The sequence below is a fragment of the Euwallacea fornicatus genome, chromosome 1 (assembly GCF_040115645.1).
Source record: "Euwallacea fornicatus isolate EFF26 chromosome 1, ASM4011564v1, whole genome shotgun sequence".
Classification (NCBI taxonomy): domain Eukaryota; kingdom Metazoa; phylum Arthropoda; class Insecta; order Coleoptera; family Curculionidae; genus Euwallacea; species Euwallacea fornicatus.
The window spans coordinates 6,089,625-6,105,194 of record NC_089541.1 but is presented as its reverse complement, the minus strand read 5'-3'; the positions used below and the strand labels follow the sequence as shown (position 1 = coordinate 6,105,194).

Here is a 15,570-nt window from a genome sequence, read left to right as displayed (position 1 = left end):
TAACATAAACTAATTTGAAAGACTACAAGAGATTAAATATATCTGACCCCTTCTTTTTAACTACTGTTGCTTATTTTGGCCCTGAACTAACCAAAGCGAACCTTAAGCTGCTTGAAGTTGCAATAATTTTAATTTACCTAAATCAGATTTAATTCATGAATTCGATTTTATGATGAATCTCTGCATATGATATCCTCGTTATAATTTTGATCCACATACAATCTGAATAAACCCGAAAGGACCTAATTTTGCTCCTGACCTGGACATAAATTCAATAAGTTTATATCAACCTCGAGTAATCTAAAATTGATTTGTATCTTCAGATTATAAAAGAAAGTAAATTCAACAAAATTGTGTCTGTTGGTGCCTTTACAGCCCCTTTTATAAACTAACTAACGCTGACAAACTGTGAAAGACTCGAAATAGGCAGATAATCATTTATCTACAAAAAAGGACAAAAAACCGCAAAAGCGAAATTAAAGGCGAAACCCTCCGGGTCTTGTTCACGCAAAAACCCGTTACCGTTTTCTGCGAGTAAGAAACCATGTTAGAGGCATCTTAATTTCTGTGATTAATTGGGTCTAATTTGCTCTCGCTTTAATTAAGGCCTCATACACTTCCCAAGAAATGATTTATGCACTTTTACTTTATGGTCACTTCAAATTTGACCTAATTGCCGAGATAAAGGGATTTTTGTATAAAAGGACAGTGATTATTAATCTGTCAATAGATCTACATCGTATGTCATCAGGTTATAACAGTCCCAGATTAATTATTTTCTAGAAAATGTATGGACTTTAAGCCATTTTCAGGCAATGCTTAAGGGAAATATTGGCAAATTGCTATAAGCGGAGTTCGACTGGAAAATTATTACTACCCTGGAAAATTGACAAGCTTCAGTAATGAAGGGACATAATTTATTTTCGAAAATGAATGGTATGGCTTACCAGGAGTTGACTTCACTTCTTCCTCATCAAAAGGCTTTTTACATGCATCAATGGATTTTCCACACTCTGCTAAGAAGGATTGTGTGTCATTGTCATCGAAGTCAAGGCGAGCAACTTCAGCGAATGTGGGATTGGTGCTCACTGGCTCTTCGGAGGAATGTAGACAGTTGAAAGCTATGAAGAAAAAGGCCAGAATCCAGATCATAGCTCAATTGCAAGTAATGAAAACTGATCATCTCATCTTCGTTCCTGAAACAAAAACATTCATTATTGAAATAAAATATTTATCTACAAAGCTCCATAAAATGGCAATCCCCATTGCCACATCTGGTGTCCTAGAGATTTAATACGACAATATCCTTGACATGAAAACCCCAACTTCCTTGTGCTAATAAATTTTCGTATATGGGACTACCTCGATAGCCCTATCCAGTCGTTTGTAAAAGAAATCTCTTTATGACAAGACTGCCTTTTTTCATGACAACATATTGTATCTTCAGAGCATTTACAGTTGTGTATTACATAACAAGATTGAATAATATGCTCATATTGCACTATTATGACATTTAATCACGCTAACAATTAATATAGAATTTTAAAAAAGGTTGGCTTTCATTAGAGAGAAAAAGGGTAGGCGGGGCAATAACGCGTGCGACCTGTCATTGTCATTTTCATACCGCACGAAGAATACGATTTGCGATTTGGTGATTTCTTATCTCACGGGATTCTGACTACGTACATGGAAGTGGATTTCATCTCTAGATGTGGTTGGCTTGTTTATATCTACCGACCAATCACATCTAAAGACAAAATATAATTTCCGTTTTCCTAATTGCAATAGCCTGATTCTTCATTTACTAAGAATTCTGCTAGCAAGACGTTAAACTTTCTTTTTACAGGGTACACAAAATTTATATTTACCAATATAAAAGGTCCAATATCTGCATAGATACGAGAGGTTCCTGGAATTTCTTTAATTGATGGAATAAGCAAAAGTTCTACGAAAACTCGTAATAAGGGAAATAGCTGTCTAGATGCACGAATACAGAAGAATTCAGGGATAACCTCCCTTGGAGATTTGGATATAAATAATTCGTCTAGAGAATGAAATTTTTAATATTCGGGATTCATAGGCATTCCTGAAAAATTTGAAGGGCCGTAAAATTCAAATAAATTATCCTCGAAACAGCGGTTGGGTTTTGAAAAAGAACTATTGGAAACACATATGATTTTAGCAATTGAAACTAATCTCCTATCTTTTATTCAACTCCTAAAAATTTAGTAGAAACTCTAAGTTTTGTAAATACAATCTCCTGTTTTACAATTATTAAATTCCTAATATTTACATGCCGGTATCTCTTTTTTGATCAAACATGTTTTGAAGCTAAAATTCAAATGACAGATTTGAACTAATAGATACTGAGGGACCCAGCTTACAGCTTGAATATTTCAGAGAAATTGTGCTTACAGGTAACTGTTATTTTGTAAAATTGGTGAAATTTTGCTGGATTATTTTTTTTCGATGCAAGCACGTGGATTTTGACTAATAAAAATCGTGTGAAAAAAATAAAACATTTACGTCTCTTTGACTTGAAACGAGCCGCATCGATAAGATACCAGCTTACAACTCATAAAATCGTGGTTTCCCTATTGAAAGTTGGCTTGCTTACCGAGTAACCTATCAAAGAAAACCCATAAAAGAAAATTTATTTTCCTTCGTAGAGTCGAGATTTCCTCTCGACGGATTTTACGACCCTCTGCCTTAGGTTAAGTGATTATTACGAGGAGAAAATTACGCTTGATGTTGATATCACCAAAAATGCAATTTCTCTGTTATTGGAATACAAAATTCGACGTAATTATGTTTATATGGTTAAACCTTGATACGGAAAACTAATCTCGGCATAATGCCTAAACATAAAGAAGACCTAATTTCATGTTTCGTTGTAGTTCACCTTAAGCTCATGTAGGGTAAAATGCGAAACCATTGGGTGTTACGCAAAGCGCCAAAACTATTTTAATTATTAACAGAGTAATGTATGGAAACGGGTTTATAAGTTCCTTATTTAATTAAATAGAATTTAATAACTCTTGGCCTTCATCGGTCTAATTCTTTAAATTATTTGTGTTCGCTAGTGAAAAATTTGGACCTAAACCCCACCTAATATACCTTGCAAATTTTGTGTTAAAATATATGACTCGTGATCCCACGTATGCGTCTCCGATATATCAAACCGACTAATAAAAAAATAACTCTGATTTAATACTGAATATACAGTACTCCCGAGTATTTCGCCTACACTAAACAGTGTTCTCTTCAACTATTTGTCGATTCAAAATTTATTAAATAAACAAAAACTGAAATATTAAAGCACGACAAAAGACTATTTGGCTCGCTGCTAAATTCAGAACTTTAAAACTTATGTTCTGCAAAATTGCGCAACCGGAAACTTTTCCAGCAGTTTTTAAAAGCTCACTTCATACCTATGTACTTCACCAGTGAAATATTAAGAATTTTATTCCCTCAAAACCATCCAGGTAAGCCGCAGAAATTCGTTCGATGTCTGCGATCCTCGAATATGGTTCCATAATGGGATTGGGACTAAAAGGACGAATTTTCGCGTCAGAATATTGAAGATGTGCTTGAGTGATTAAAAGCTCATTTCTTAAGTAAATATTTTCCTAAAATAATGGTTCTTTAAAGCTGAAATTAATCGTCTGGAGAACATAGAACTTAAGAACGTAAGCTATAGAAATACAAAATAGTCTTTTATTAAAAACAGTTATGTTATTTATAGTTTTACCATATACAACCGGTATTTTTTAAATCTTCTCCCTGTAATTATTTTGTTGTACTTAGTTATTTGATTATAGGCGGTTAAGGAACGAACAGATGTTATTTTTCCTGTTCGACTCGTTTCCAAGGGTGACGGGTGTTATTCTATCTTTATGGCCCGTTGCCACGGGTAACGGGCTGGGAAAGTAAACTAACGCCTGCTGCTCATTACCTCATTCTTCTTCCCATGAAAACGAAGCTCTAACTAAACAGTTTCCAACCATTTGTGCGTAAAATGGGTTTAACTACTTCTTAAACCTTCAATATTCGATACAGCTGTCACTAAAATTGCTGCCGGGCCGTTGATATTGGTTTGTTCTGCTTCGTTACTGAGGATACCGGCATAAAGCTGTGGGAAATGAGCTTATTTACTTAGTGTTGTGCACGCAATTTATGGAAAATGAAGGTCTATGGAAAGCAAGGACCGCCATTTTTTATGAACGTTCACAATGCTTTAATCCTTGTAGCTAAATGTCTGGAACTTTTAGTTCTTAAAACCAACAGTTATATAACCATTCGTTCGTAAATGCAAATTGGGCAGATAACTCAAATATTCAGATTTGAACTACAAATTTTAGAATTAATGATTAGTTTCTATTAATATAATAGATCTGAAATAATATTTGAAGAATTTTTGTCGTTTCCCAAACTAAGCTTTCAGGGTGAGATGCATTTTACTCCTAAACATCTAGTAAATGGACGACCGAAAGCTTATTTTACAAACATCAAAACTCATCAACAGTATTATCAACATTAATATATTTCGAACAGCTATTGTGTAAACGTAGAGTACCGTTTCAGAATTTCAGTTATTAAACCACATCTAATCGCGCTTTCATGGTAAAAGAATACTGTTTCACCGATAGGTTTTCGATGCTTAATGGTATTGCAAAGAACTGAAATCATTCAGAATCCTCACATATTCGCTTTGAAAACTGATTGCAGTAATGGGGAAAAGTGCGCCTAAAGGGGCTGCGAATTGGAGTTCGGGTTTAACATGTCAAAGCTGCTTTTAGGAATCATGCAATTGATCTCCAATCAATTAAGTGCTTCTATATTCACATTAGTGGTAATATATACGCGATAATTCCTTGTTTTCTTGTAATTTGCCGACATGTGCCATTAGCGACAGTAAACCAATTCTCATTATTGTCAGGTAATTAAAATTGAGTAATATCGGGAATGAACTTATGCATAAGTGTTCTTTATCGCTGTAATTATTACCCATAACTGATATTTTGAATGCAATAAGTAGATGTAAAAATTGCATCAGTTTACATAGTTTTGTGACCTTAAAGGTTTTTTCATCGTAGGTATAGTTCTATAGTAAACCCAATGAATTATTAGGAAATTATAGTTTTAAAACGGTTTAGAAATAGCATTTTCATTTAAGGATTTTTAGGGACCTACAAGGACATTTGTACCTGTACAGTGAATAGGTTTACACCGTTGTTTTTTGGATCTCATAGATACGAGGATATTCCAAGGCGTTCTCGACCTGACACATAGATAGTGATTTTTTAATTGAAAGTTTGCCTAAACTACACAAGCTTAACTTTAAAAACATTATGTTAGAGTTCGAAGGTGTCACTTTCATTTGTATTTGTTTTGAATCCGTTTTAGTGAACGCTTTTAGAGATTTTGCGAACATGAAAAAACTGGTCATCGATACGTGAGTCAGTATTTTCATTTCAAAGGTCTTAGTCCATCCACACATCGAAGCGGAGTTAGATCCTACTTTGGGGTAATCTGGTCCTTTGTTAACAACTGTAAAATGTTGGATGGCTAAATTTAAATGCGGTCGCAAGAGCTGTCAAGACGAACTCCGTAGCGGTCTACCTTAGGACACTCCAGATTTGACCACTCCAGATATATTAACGAAAATCAAAAAAATTGTACTGGAAGATGGGCGTTTCAAAAAGCACGATACATCGTATTTTGAGAAAAAAGAATATGAGAAAGCTGTGCTCAAAATGAGTGCCACGAATACTCACAATTGAAAAAAAACTGCCCAGTGAGGATATTTCAAGGGAGCGTTTGGCAAAATTTCACAGCAATAAAGCCATGTTTTTGCGTCGATTTATAACCATGGGCGAGAAATGGGTCCATCATTTCGCACCTGAAACGAAAGAGCATTCAAAACAATGGACTCAAAGGAGAGAATCGGCTTCAAAGAAGGCGAAAACCTTTCCATCTGCACGAAAGGTGATGACGTCAATTTTTTTAGATGGACGTGAGATAACTTTTGTTGACTATCTCTCTAAAGGAAAAATAATGAATGGAGAATATTATAGAAATTTATTTTAGCATTTGAGCGAAGAAATTTATTTAAAAAAAAATGACTGCATGAAAAAGAAAATCTTGTTTCATCAAGACAACGCAGCAGTCCACATTTCCGTCATCGAGATGGTCACAACAATGAACTTGGTTTCGAACTTATTCCTCATCCATCCTATTTTCTGGATTTAACGCCCTCAGATTACTTTCTATTTCCAAACTTCAAAAATAGCTCGGGGGGAGGAGATTTGCCAATAATAAAGAGGTGAACTTCGATGGTGATGCTTATTTTGAAACATTCGAAACTTCTTACTATGAACAGTGTATAGAATTCATAGTATATCACTGGAAAAACTGTGTCAATCTCAAATTAGACTATGCTGAGAAATAATGTAATATTTTCCATTTTTTTTTCCTTAAAAATTAGTTAGGTTTTTCTAGGACAATCCTCGTAATTTTTGAATATTCAAAAGTGACTATCGACCTCTTTTACAAGATCGAGATAAAACCAGACTGAGTATTATAATTATTAATGGAAATAACTACAACGGTATATTAAACATTAGTCAAACATCTAAATATATTTACAGTTAGCCTGGCTCAAGTACGTGGCTAGCTGGAAGCTATTAGATTCTCGCTTATAACGTTATGATTAATTAAACTAGAAGATAGATTATCATTAGAGACTCCAAACCAATTTTCAGAATCGCTTGTTTACAGCTATAAAATCTCGTCCAATCTGAAATAAGGTTATTCAGTGCCTGACAAGTGGATGTGAATAAGAATGTTTCCCTCGTACGACCATAAATCCAGCTAAAGTAGATAATTCCATTACAGATTGCAGTTCCATTGGTCCCGCAGAAGAGAATCTGTTTTATGTAGACGTGTTCAGTGTTAATGTATTGTGCCCGAAATGCTTAATAAATGCACTTGCTTAAGATCCAAGGCAGTTATGCAGAAAGCTTTTAAGATCCCACGACAGATAAAAGCTTTGAAGATAATATCCTGAGACACATCCAAGCGCAAATAAAGATCCATAAACCATTGTTCAAAGTTTTTAATAAAACAGTGAAATAATCTTCCCGCTTGCTGCAGAAAATTCCTCGTTTTATTAAAGTTCAATTCATACAAGAACGAGTCTATTAAACTGCAATAGGAAATACCTGTCGAGGAGAATTTAGGAAACATTCACGAAGTCAATTCTGGACCAGCAGGTAAATAATGGATTTTTCGGAATATTTTGTGGAAATACGGGGCGAAATATTTGTAGAAGTCTCAAAATGGCTTCATCGAGTTTATAAATATGCTTCCTTGGAGGATAAAACTGTTAGAGGGGTCGGGGCATATTAATAAAAATCATATAGGAATGAAAAGGGTTAATTTCAGTGATTGTTGTGGTACAAATTGTGATTTTACACAATGGTGGTTACTGTTTCTGTGACAAAACGTTCATTTCAAAGGAATTAAAAACAAAATCTTTGTCATTTTTTTGTTAATGAATCTGCGTTTCTGCCAATTATAATATTGCAGGTTGTTTAATTGTAGTTTCCCAGCATTCCTTCAACAAATTTTTGGAATTAAAAATTTAATTATCCAAGTTTTTTCGATAAAATATAGTATATTCTTAACTTGCCAGCTTTGGTAAATTTAAGGTTTTTAGCTTCAATAAAGAAATTCTTTCGTTATCCGACATAACTAATTTCATCCAACAGAAAGACCGCAAAGCAGATTCGATTACAAAGTTTTAAATGCTTTAAAACAGTAAAATTAGTAACTAAAAACCTAGAGAATTGATCGGTCTCAATTTCCAACAAAAAATTTGGTAATCTCAAGCAATCTTAAATGGTGTAATTTATAATAGAGAATTTATTATCTTGTAGCGACCTAAAACATCTAGCTTCGTAACTTTAATGTGGAAACTTGGCATGACCTCGAAACCCCAAGTTCCCAGTTAAAAATTAAGCAGTTTGTAGTGACCATAAAATCAGTGATTTATGTTTGATAATTTTTTTACTCTAAATTACCACAAAATAATCTCTCCTTTTTGGGAAAGCGAGTATACTTCTCACTAAAAATTCGGAAGTTTCTATGTGTCTGCCAGATCCTGAACAGTCATTTTCTACATTCGATAATCAATCCGGACTTCGCCTCTTCAGCTACCAGACCTGTACATCGCAGCTCTCAATGATTGTATATCAATAATTCATAATCCATGAATAAACCAAACGATTGTTTCTCTTCTGTTGTTTTGAAGCCCCAAAGGCTCTACCTTAGTATGTCCTGTCCAGTGCATGTCTTTTAGCCAGCCCTTTTGCTACGCCTTACCTTCCATTTCACCTGATTTTCTAGTTAACGCTTAAAATTTTCTATTTAGAAATTCAACCACTTGAAGAGATCTAGAGAAGGTAAACTGATAAACTTAAATTTGGTAATGTAAAGTGTCTTGAATACCTAATTAAACATTTGCCAATCTGAAGGAAATTAAAAAACTGAAATTTGCAGTAAATTTGAAACTTGTGAAGTTTTCTCCGGGATATGAATTTCATGCTACCAATGCGGCAATCTCAAGGAACTTAACGTTGCCAGATTTATAGATGAAAATTTGACAAGTGGAGGCTACTTAAAAGACCTAAATTGATGAATCTAATTCAATGACGTGTAATGACCCAAAAATCCTCGAAATCCAGTTACACGTTACAACTGCAAAGCTATACTAAGGAAATTCAAATCTAATATTAGTGTATGTATACATAGGCCAGGCCATTAAACAAATTTCTAGAAGGCGAAGCATCACTATAACCTGAAATGCATATCAACGACTATCCAAATGCATAATACCTCTCCTAACCCATTTATCCTTCTGGATAATAACCAGCATGCATGTAGGAGCGATCCGAAGGCAACAACAGTAATTTGTAGAGTATATTGCAAGTTTGAATGGACATTTGATGAGCGTGTATTAATTGTTCACTATTACACGTCATGTTTACCTGCTAATCCAATGATGCCTTAGGGGGCAAGTTGTAGATCTGTTCCGGAGAACTGATAAAGCGAATTTCGCATTACACGTATCAGGTCGTATTTAGATTGAAAGCGTGTTAAAAACATATTAAAAAGAATCCAACGTGGATTAAAATTCAATATGCGATATTGTAATTTACTGCCAGAGATAAGCAACTTAGTATAGCTGAACTTGACTTTTAAAGTGCCATTAACATTTATGCCGAAGATAAAAATGTGGAAAATCTAGCTGATATTTCTCTTTGAAAATTTCTTCTCAAGCGTGGCTAATCTAGTTTCATTTCTATACAAAACGAGAGACATCGTTGTATTTTACTTGATGCTCTTGTTTACAAGTTTCAAAATCGAAATTAAGAAGTAAAAGGGAATTTTCTTTTCACCACCACGACGATTATTACAATATTTCCTAACGCTTGTTCAGCACCTCCTCAAACGTTTTTGTTCCCTGTTTGAAGCCCAAACAAGTTTTTGATTGCTCTATTAAACCCCCTATATCGAAACACGTTCGATCAGCAATATTTCGAATGCCACATTCCGAAGACGACTATTTCGGCAGAATATTGCGTAGATTAAACCCTAGATTTCCAGCACCTGGAGATTTATGAATGTTTTTTATTATACACTCTTGTGAATAAATAGTAACAATTGAAATTTTTTTTCTCTCATTACGAGACTCACTCAACGCGGCATCGAAATGATTATCCGAAGGATGCTATTTTTTTGCATTTTATTCTTTGATGTCAGTAACAAACGTTGCCGCAATAAATGTGCACCTTAATAACCACAGAGAGTATATAAAAGTACGGAAAAATGTGAATATTCCAGTATCGGATGTCCCGTTGGCACGGGACGGCTGCCATATCTCTAAAATTATTGAAGATGAAACCTTGAAATAAGAAATGATATTGCAAAAGTGGCCAAGAGAAAATGCAGGAAATATTCTTTTAATTTCTAATGCCACCGATAGGTTTCATATAGTGAACTAAAATATGTGAAAGAACTAAAAAAAAAATGCAATAAAACGGCGTGCTGAAAATATCCCAATTTTATTCGTTGAAAGTTTTTGCAAAATTTTTGTGTATATTTTTTTATATTCATGGTGTCTCTGAAAGGTCTGTACAAAATTCTACTATAAATTTGTGAGGCGAAAACATAATAATTTTACCCAGTTTTCTTTAGTCCAAAAGTGGACGGTTTTCGCAATACAGAACATTGAAGTGAATATTAAAAAAAGGGGAAAAATGAATTATTTCTTTTGTAATGCTACTATTTGAACAATATGTCGCATCAGGGGGATTTTAATGGCGAGAAATCAGAATCCGTTTATGCTTTCGATGCACATTTTAGAGGGCGCTGCCAGCGCTAGGTGAACTCTTTAAAGGGACATAACATCTTTTATCGCCCATACACATTTTTATTTTATAGAATTGACTTATGAATAAATTTGTATTTCCTACAAATTTTATGAAAAAAGGTCTCTTGGTATGAGTCCCTACAAACATTCTTTCTCGAAATATGTAAAGTTTAGAATTCGCTACGTGTCATGAAAAATAACTTTAAAGTACATATTTATTCGTACAGTTGAAAAGAACAAGAATCGAAATATTTAATTCATCTTCAGTTATTATAATTTTTTTTTAACTTTCAATTTTTTATTTGAGTATGCCAATTTTTATTGTTTGTTTTGCTATAATCTATGAGTAAATATGTATTTCAAAGGTATTTTTAAAGGCATGTAGCGAACTCTAAATTTCAAATATTTCAAGAAGGGATGCTCATTGGGACTAGCACCAAAATATTTTTTTCTCACAAAACATGTAAAAAAATACTAATATTTTTAGTCATACATGTTATTAATTTTAGTCTTAGTATCCAAGTTCACTAAATTTAGTCATAAATGAATTATATATCAGGCGATAAAAAAGTTATGTCCCTTTTAAGAGATTTCACATAACGCTGTTAGCGCCCTCTCGAATATGCTTAAAAAATGTAAACGGATTCTGGTGTCGCACCCTTAAAAACACCCCAATGTGTCATACAGTTTACAAAGTAGCATTACAAACAAAGTAATTAATGTTTTTCCTTTTTTTACTCTTCGCTATGACGTCCTGTACTTTGAAAACCGTCCACTTGTGGACTGAGGTAAATTAGGTTAAACCATCATATTTTCGCCACAGAAATCTATGGTAGACTTTTGTACAGACCTTTTAAAGACACCCTGTATAGTTGCAAATTTTTTATAGGCGCTATGAATGTTGTCAGATAAAAATTTAAATATCTTGGGAACCGATCAGAGGATTCAGAGAAGTGGTGGCTCGTCGGAAAAAGTCTTTTTGCTCGATCCAAATATGTGTCCGACTATCCAATTCAGTTAATGATAGCGCCCTTAGAGAGCGCTCTGTTATGAAGTCAGGAATGTTTGTGAATTTCCTGCAAATGTTAAATGGAACGATGTGTTTCATTAGCAAGAGCCTAAAATTTTACGTATATAGTGAGAGTTCCAACTAAATGTCAATTAAATAAAACAATACATTAAAACGGGCCTGCCGAGGTTTATGTGGTGAACCAACTTTGCAAATTTTAAAGCGAAATACAGTGACATTACTATTGATACATTTAATTTATTATTACAAAAATAAATCTGTACTTCCATAAAAAAAAACTGTATAGAATGCATTATTCTTGAGCCTCATTGTTTTATGACCAATAGCAATACCTTCGCTTCGCCCTTCCTTTCGTAAACTTCGACTGGTGCCACAATGAGTCGCTTTATGGAAGTTTTATCTGATTATACGCACTATTATTGATTAATACTGCCACCTTTGAAACAAAAATCAGCTATCAGTAACTAATTGAATACACAAGCTAAAAGCTCATTTCTTATGCAGGTCGCATGTTCCGGAAAATGGCTCTGACGGTAAAGAGCATTTCAATTTTCCATTCCATAGAGTTAATACACTGCTCACAAAACTAGGCGAAACGTCACATTTTTTCGTCATTTTTGAAAATTCGTATTTTGGGAATATCTTAGCAGATTTTCGTGAACGTGAAAAAATTATGAACGTTTGCTTGCTCTAAAGATAGCGGGGAACACTAATTTTATAAAAAAATGTCAATCCCACACAGGTTCACGAAAATTTTATTAAATTTTCAACCTACTGCATTTGATAGGAATACTAATTTTAGTACTGTCATTATAACATAATTTACTGGCTTTGGTCAACACCCCAGGACCAGTTTACTGACTTACGTTTTTTTTTTTATGAAAAAATTGTAGGGTATTTTCAAGAAGTTCTCATTTTTTAATTTAATTAGTCTGTACCTGGCACATACCTTAGCCTACTAAAATAGAATAAATTATATCTGATAAGTCATCTGCGGTAAATTCAATGGCGTGTACTGATTTGCAATTAGGAAATCGCATAAAGGAAAAAAAATGTGATGCGTAACTGCCACATTTATATTAATGGTGTTTTTAGGAGTGTATAAATATTGCGGAACGAGTGAGGAGGCTTTCCTACTAAAATATCATGTAGTAGTGGCTCATCGTTTCATACCATCACCAGCTCAATCGGCAAATTCAATTAAACGAACTGTCTGATCTCAAAAACTTCACAAACGCACCTCCTCAATATCGTTTTATGCAAAAGTTTCACCTCTCCGGATCATTATACTTTCTCATTGTTCTCTTCGTACACCTGCAAATTCGGCTTTAAACGAGTGAAGTTGATTCCTCTACCAACGCATCATTCATTTTAATCACTATCATGACGCCAAAATTAAAGTCGGAGATCAAAAATGATGAATAACTTAAATCATACGCCTTTGTGATTTTATCACTAACGTCTGTCTGTTTTAAAATAATGGTGCCCAGGGTTTTGAGTGAGTAATTGCGTTTGAGATGACAAAGCTTTGGCGTTGGAAAATTATTGTTCTTTATTGACTCAGCAGAAACAGGGATTTTTTAGACAAATTGAAAGTACGTTATTAATTATAAAAGCATCTGCAAGTTTATAGATATTGACAGAAATTTTTAATTAAAGCCTTTTCTGGTATATAAATCTTTTCGTTAGCCATACATCGATTCGAATTCTCCCCGTTTCGCACACGATAAATTCTCCACCTGTCAAATAAGTCGAGCTATATTCTTTTTTAATGGACTTTATTGAATGTCTGATATAAAAAAAACATACGGTAAATACCATAAATTTCACATACTCCTTTTGTTTCAGAGTTTAAGGTTTGACTTCATTTTAATGTTGCAAATAGGTATAAAAATCAAACAAAAAAGGGTAATTCTTTGTATCCATATTTGTCTCTTTTAATCTCAATCCCCCTTAGAAATCTGGTACGTGATGAGTAATGAGTGATGTCAGTGTTAAATAATTAGTCTCTTCTTTTAATACTACCACTAAACTTTTAATAAGTTTTAGAATAACGTTTAAAAAACTGTGATAAGATACACTAGGTAGAGGGTAATGAGTTCATCGTACCCTCAATCCTCTTCCCCCATCATATTATAGTAGACGTATTTTTATATTTTTTCATTGCCGGCATTATTTTCCAAATATTGGCACTTGTAGTTTTAAAAAACCCACCCTGTATTCATAATCGATTCACATTTATCCTGATATTTTTTCTTTGATATTACATATTCTCCTAAGTTCTAAAACCAAGGCAGATTTGTCACTGAAACGTTTACGAGGGCTTTTATGTGAACCCGTAGTAAATTGTGAATGTTATTCTCAATTTAAAGGAATTTACAATTAAAGTGAAAATATACAAATCGCAAATATGTAGAGATATACGTATTTTCTTAAAGTAAAAAATAATAAATTGTGGCTCTAAATATGAAATAAAATAGCTTCAAGACTAAACAACATTTTTTTATAATAAAACTTTTTACAGGGCACAGTATTAACATATTTTGTTGTTTATATACATTCTGGTGAATTCCAAATATGCGATAAGACAGAATTTACAGGATAAATTAATATCAAGTACGCCCAGCAGGTGTCAGGCAATACTGAATATCACAAGGGCACGAACGCGATATTAATTTTAATTTTTTTTACAATGTTTTAAAAGAATACGGATTGAACTATTTTTATATGAAAGAAATTAATAATTTGTTTCATCTCGTATTTCTTTGGGGCATTAATAAATCTAAGCTTCCTTGTTGTAACTAATGAAGAAGTGGACATCCTTTACTAATATATTAAAAATAATCAGGCTCATAATTATTAATTTTTTTTTGAACACACATATAAAATATCCCTAGACATTTGCAATATATGTATAAATACCTGAAGGATGGAAACCCGTGGTGGAATACGCAAACTTTACCCACCACCATCTGCTTGTAATCCTCCGTTAACTTCTATATGGCCATTTTTCGCTTAGTAATTTTCACTTTTTTTCCTTTTCCAGGTGTTTTCGACAGGACGAAAAAGTGATATTTTTAGTGGATTATTATGTTAGTTCATTTAAAATTCACAACAATATACACTCACTTTCATATGAAATGCACCACCCAGTAATACTAATAATTAAGTCTTGTAACTTTGGCAAAATAATGCTTCATAATGGAGTATCAAATGATCAGACTTTCAGTAAAAAGATACATTTGTTAATTAAAAAATTAATAATGAGTGACATCGCCTCGTACAGTAATGCAAGCACGTACTCTTCACGGCATGCTTTGCAACAAATGATCAATATCCTCCTGGGGTATTTCATTCCATGCTACCTCAAGATGATGTCGTAGGTCATCCACATTGTTTGGAGGCCTCGGTAAATTTCGAAGACGACGACTCATCATGTCCCAAAGATGTTCGATGGGCGATAGGTCCGGTGACCGTGCAGTCCAAGGCAGTATTTCCAATTGTGGTTCTTCCAGGTATTGTCGAATAATGTTCGCACTATGTGGTCTTGCATTATCCTGATGGAAAATGCCATTTGGTAAAGTTTGCATGAACGGTACTAATACTGGCCTCAGAACATTGTTAATGTAGCGACGTGCGTTTAGGGTGCTTGGAATGAACACAAGAGAAGATCTTCGACCAATACATATCGCACCCCAGACCATAACACCAAGTGTTAAAGCTGTGTGGCGCCTTTCACAAAATTGCAAATTTCTTCTTTCACCTCGGTATCGTCTGACTCTTCTTGATCCATAAACAAAATCGCGATTCGTCACTGAAGACGATATTGTTCCACTCATGACTCCAATCAACTCGTACTTGACACCAGGCCAATTTGGAAGCTTGGTGTTGGGCGGTTTGTGGCAGTCGTAGATTTGGGCGGTATAAATGCAGGCCAAAAGACGAAATTCTTCTGTAAACTGTTGCCATCGACACCCGACGAATTAGAGCTCCCATCCAATCTACTGCAACAGACATTGTTGTTTGAAATCGATTACCAATGGCCATCCGTCTAAGAAGTCGATCTTCACGTGCATTGCTGCTACGGGGAGGACGTCCAGCTGGA

The 15,570-nt window shown here is 34.1% G+C and overlaps 1 protein-coding gene across 2 annotated transcripts in view; it reads right to left on the bottom strand.

Annotated features, from left to right (window-relative positions):
• mtt (mangetout) overlaps positions 1-15,570 on the bottom strand; it is a 194,531-nt gene that overhangs the window by 157,367 nt on the left and 21,594 nt on the right. For both annotated transcript variants that reach the window (XM_066289203.1, XM_066289213.1), the window contains exon 2: positions 948-1,196. In XM_066289203.1, the coding sequence (XP_066145300.1) occupies positions 948-1,152 (205 nt within the window). In that variant the 5' untranslated portion in view covers positions 1,153-1,196. The remainder of the gene's footprint in view (positions 1-947; positions 1,197-15,570) is intronic.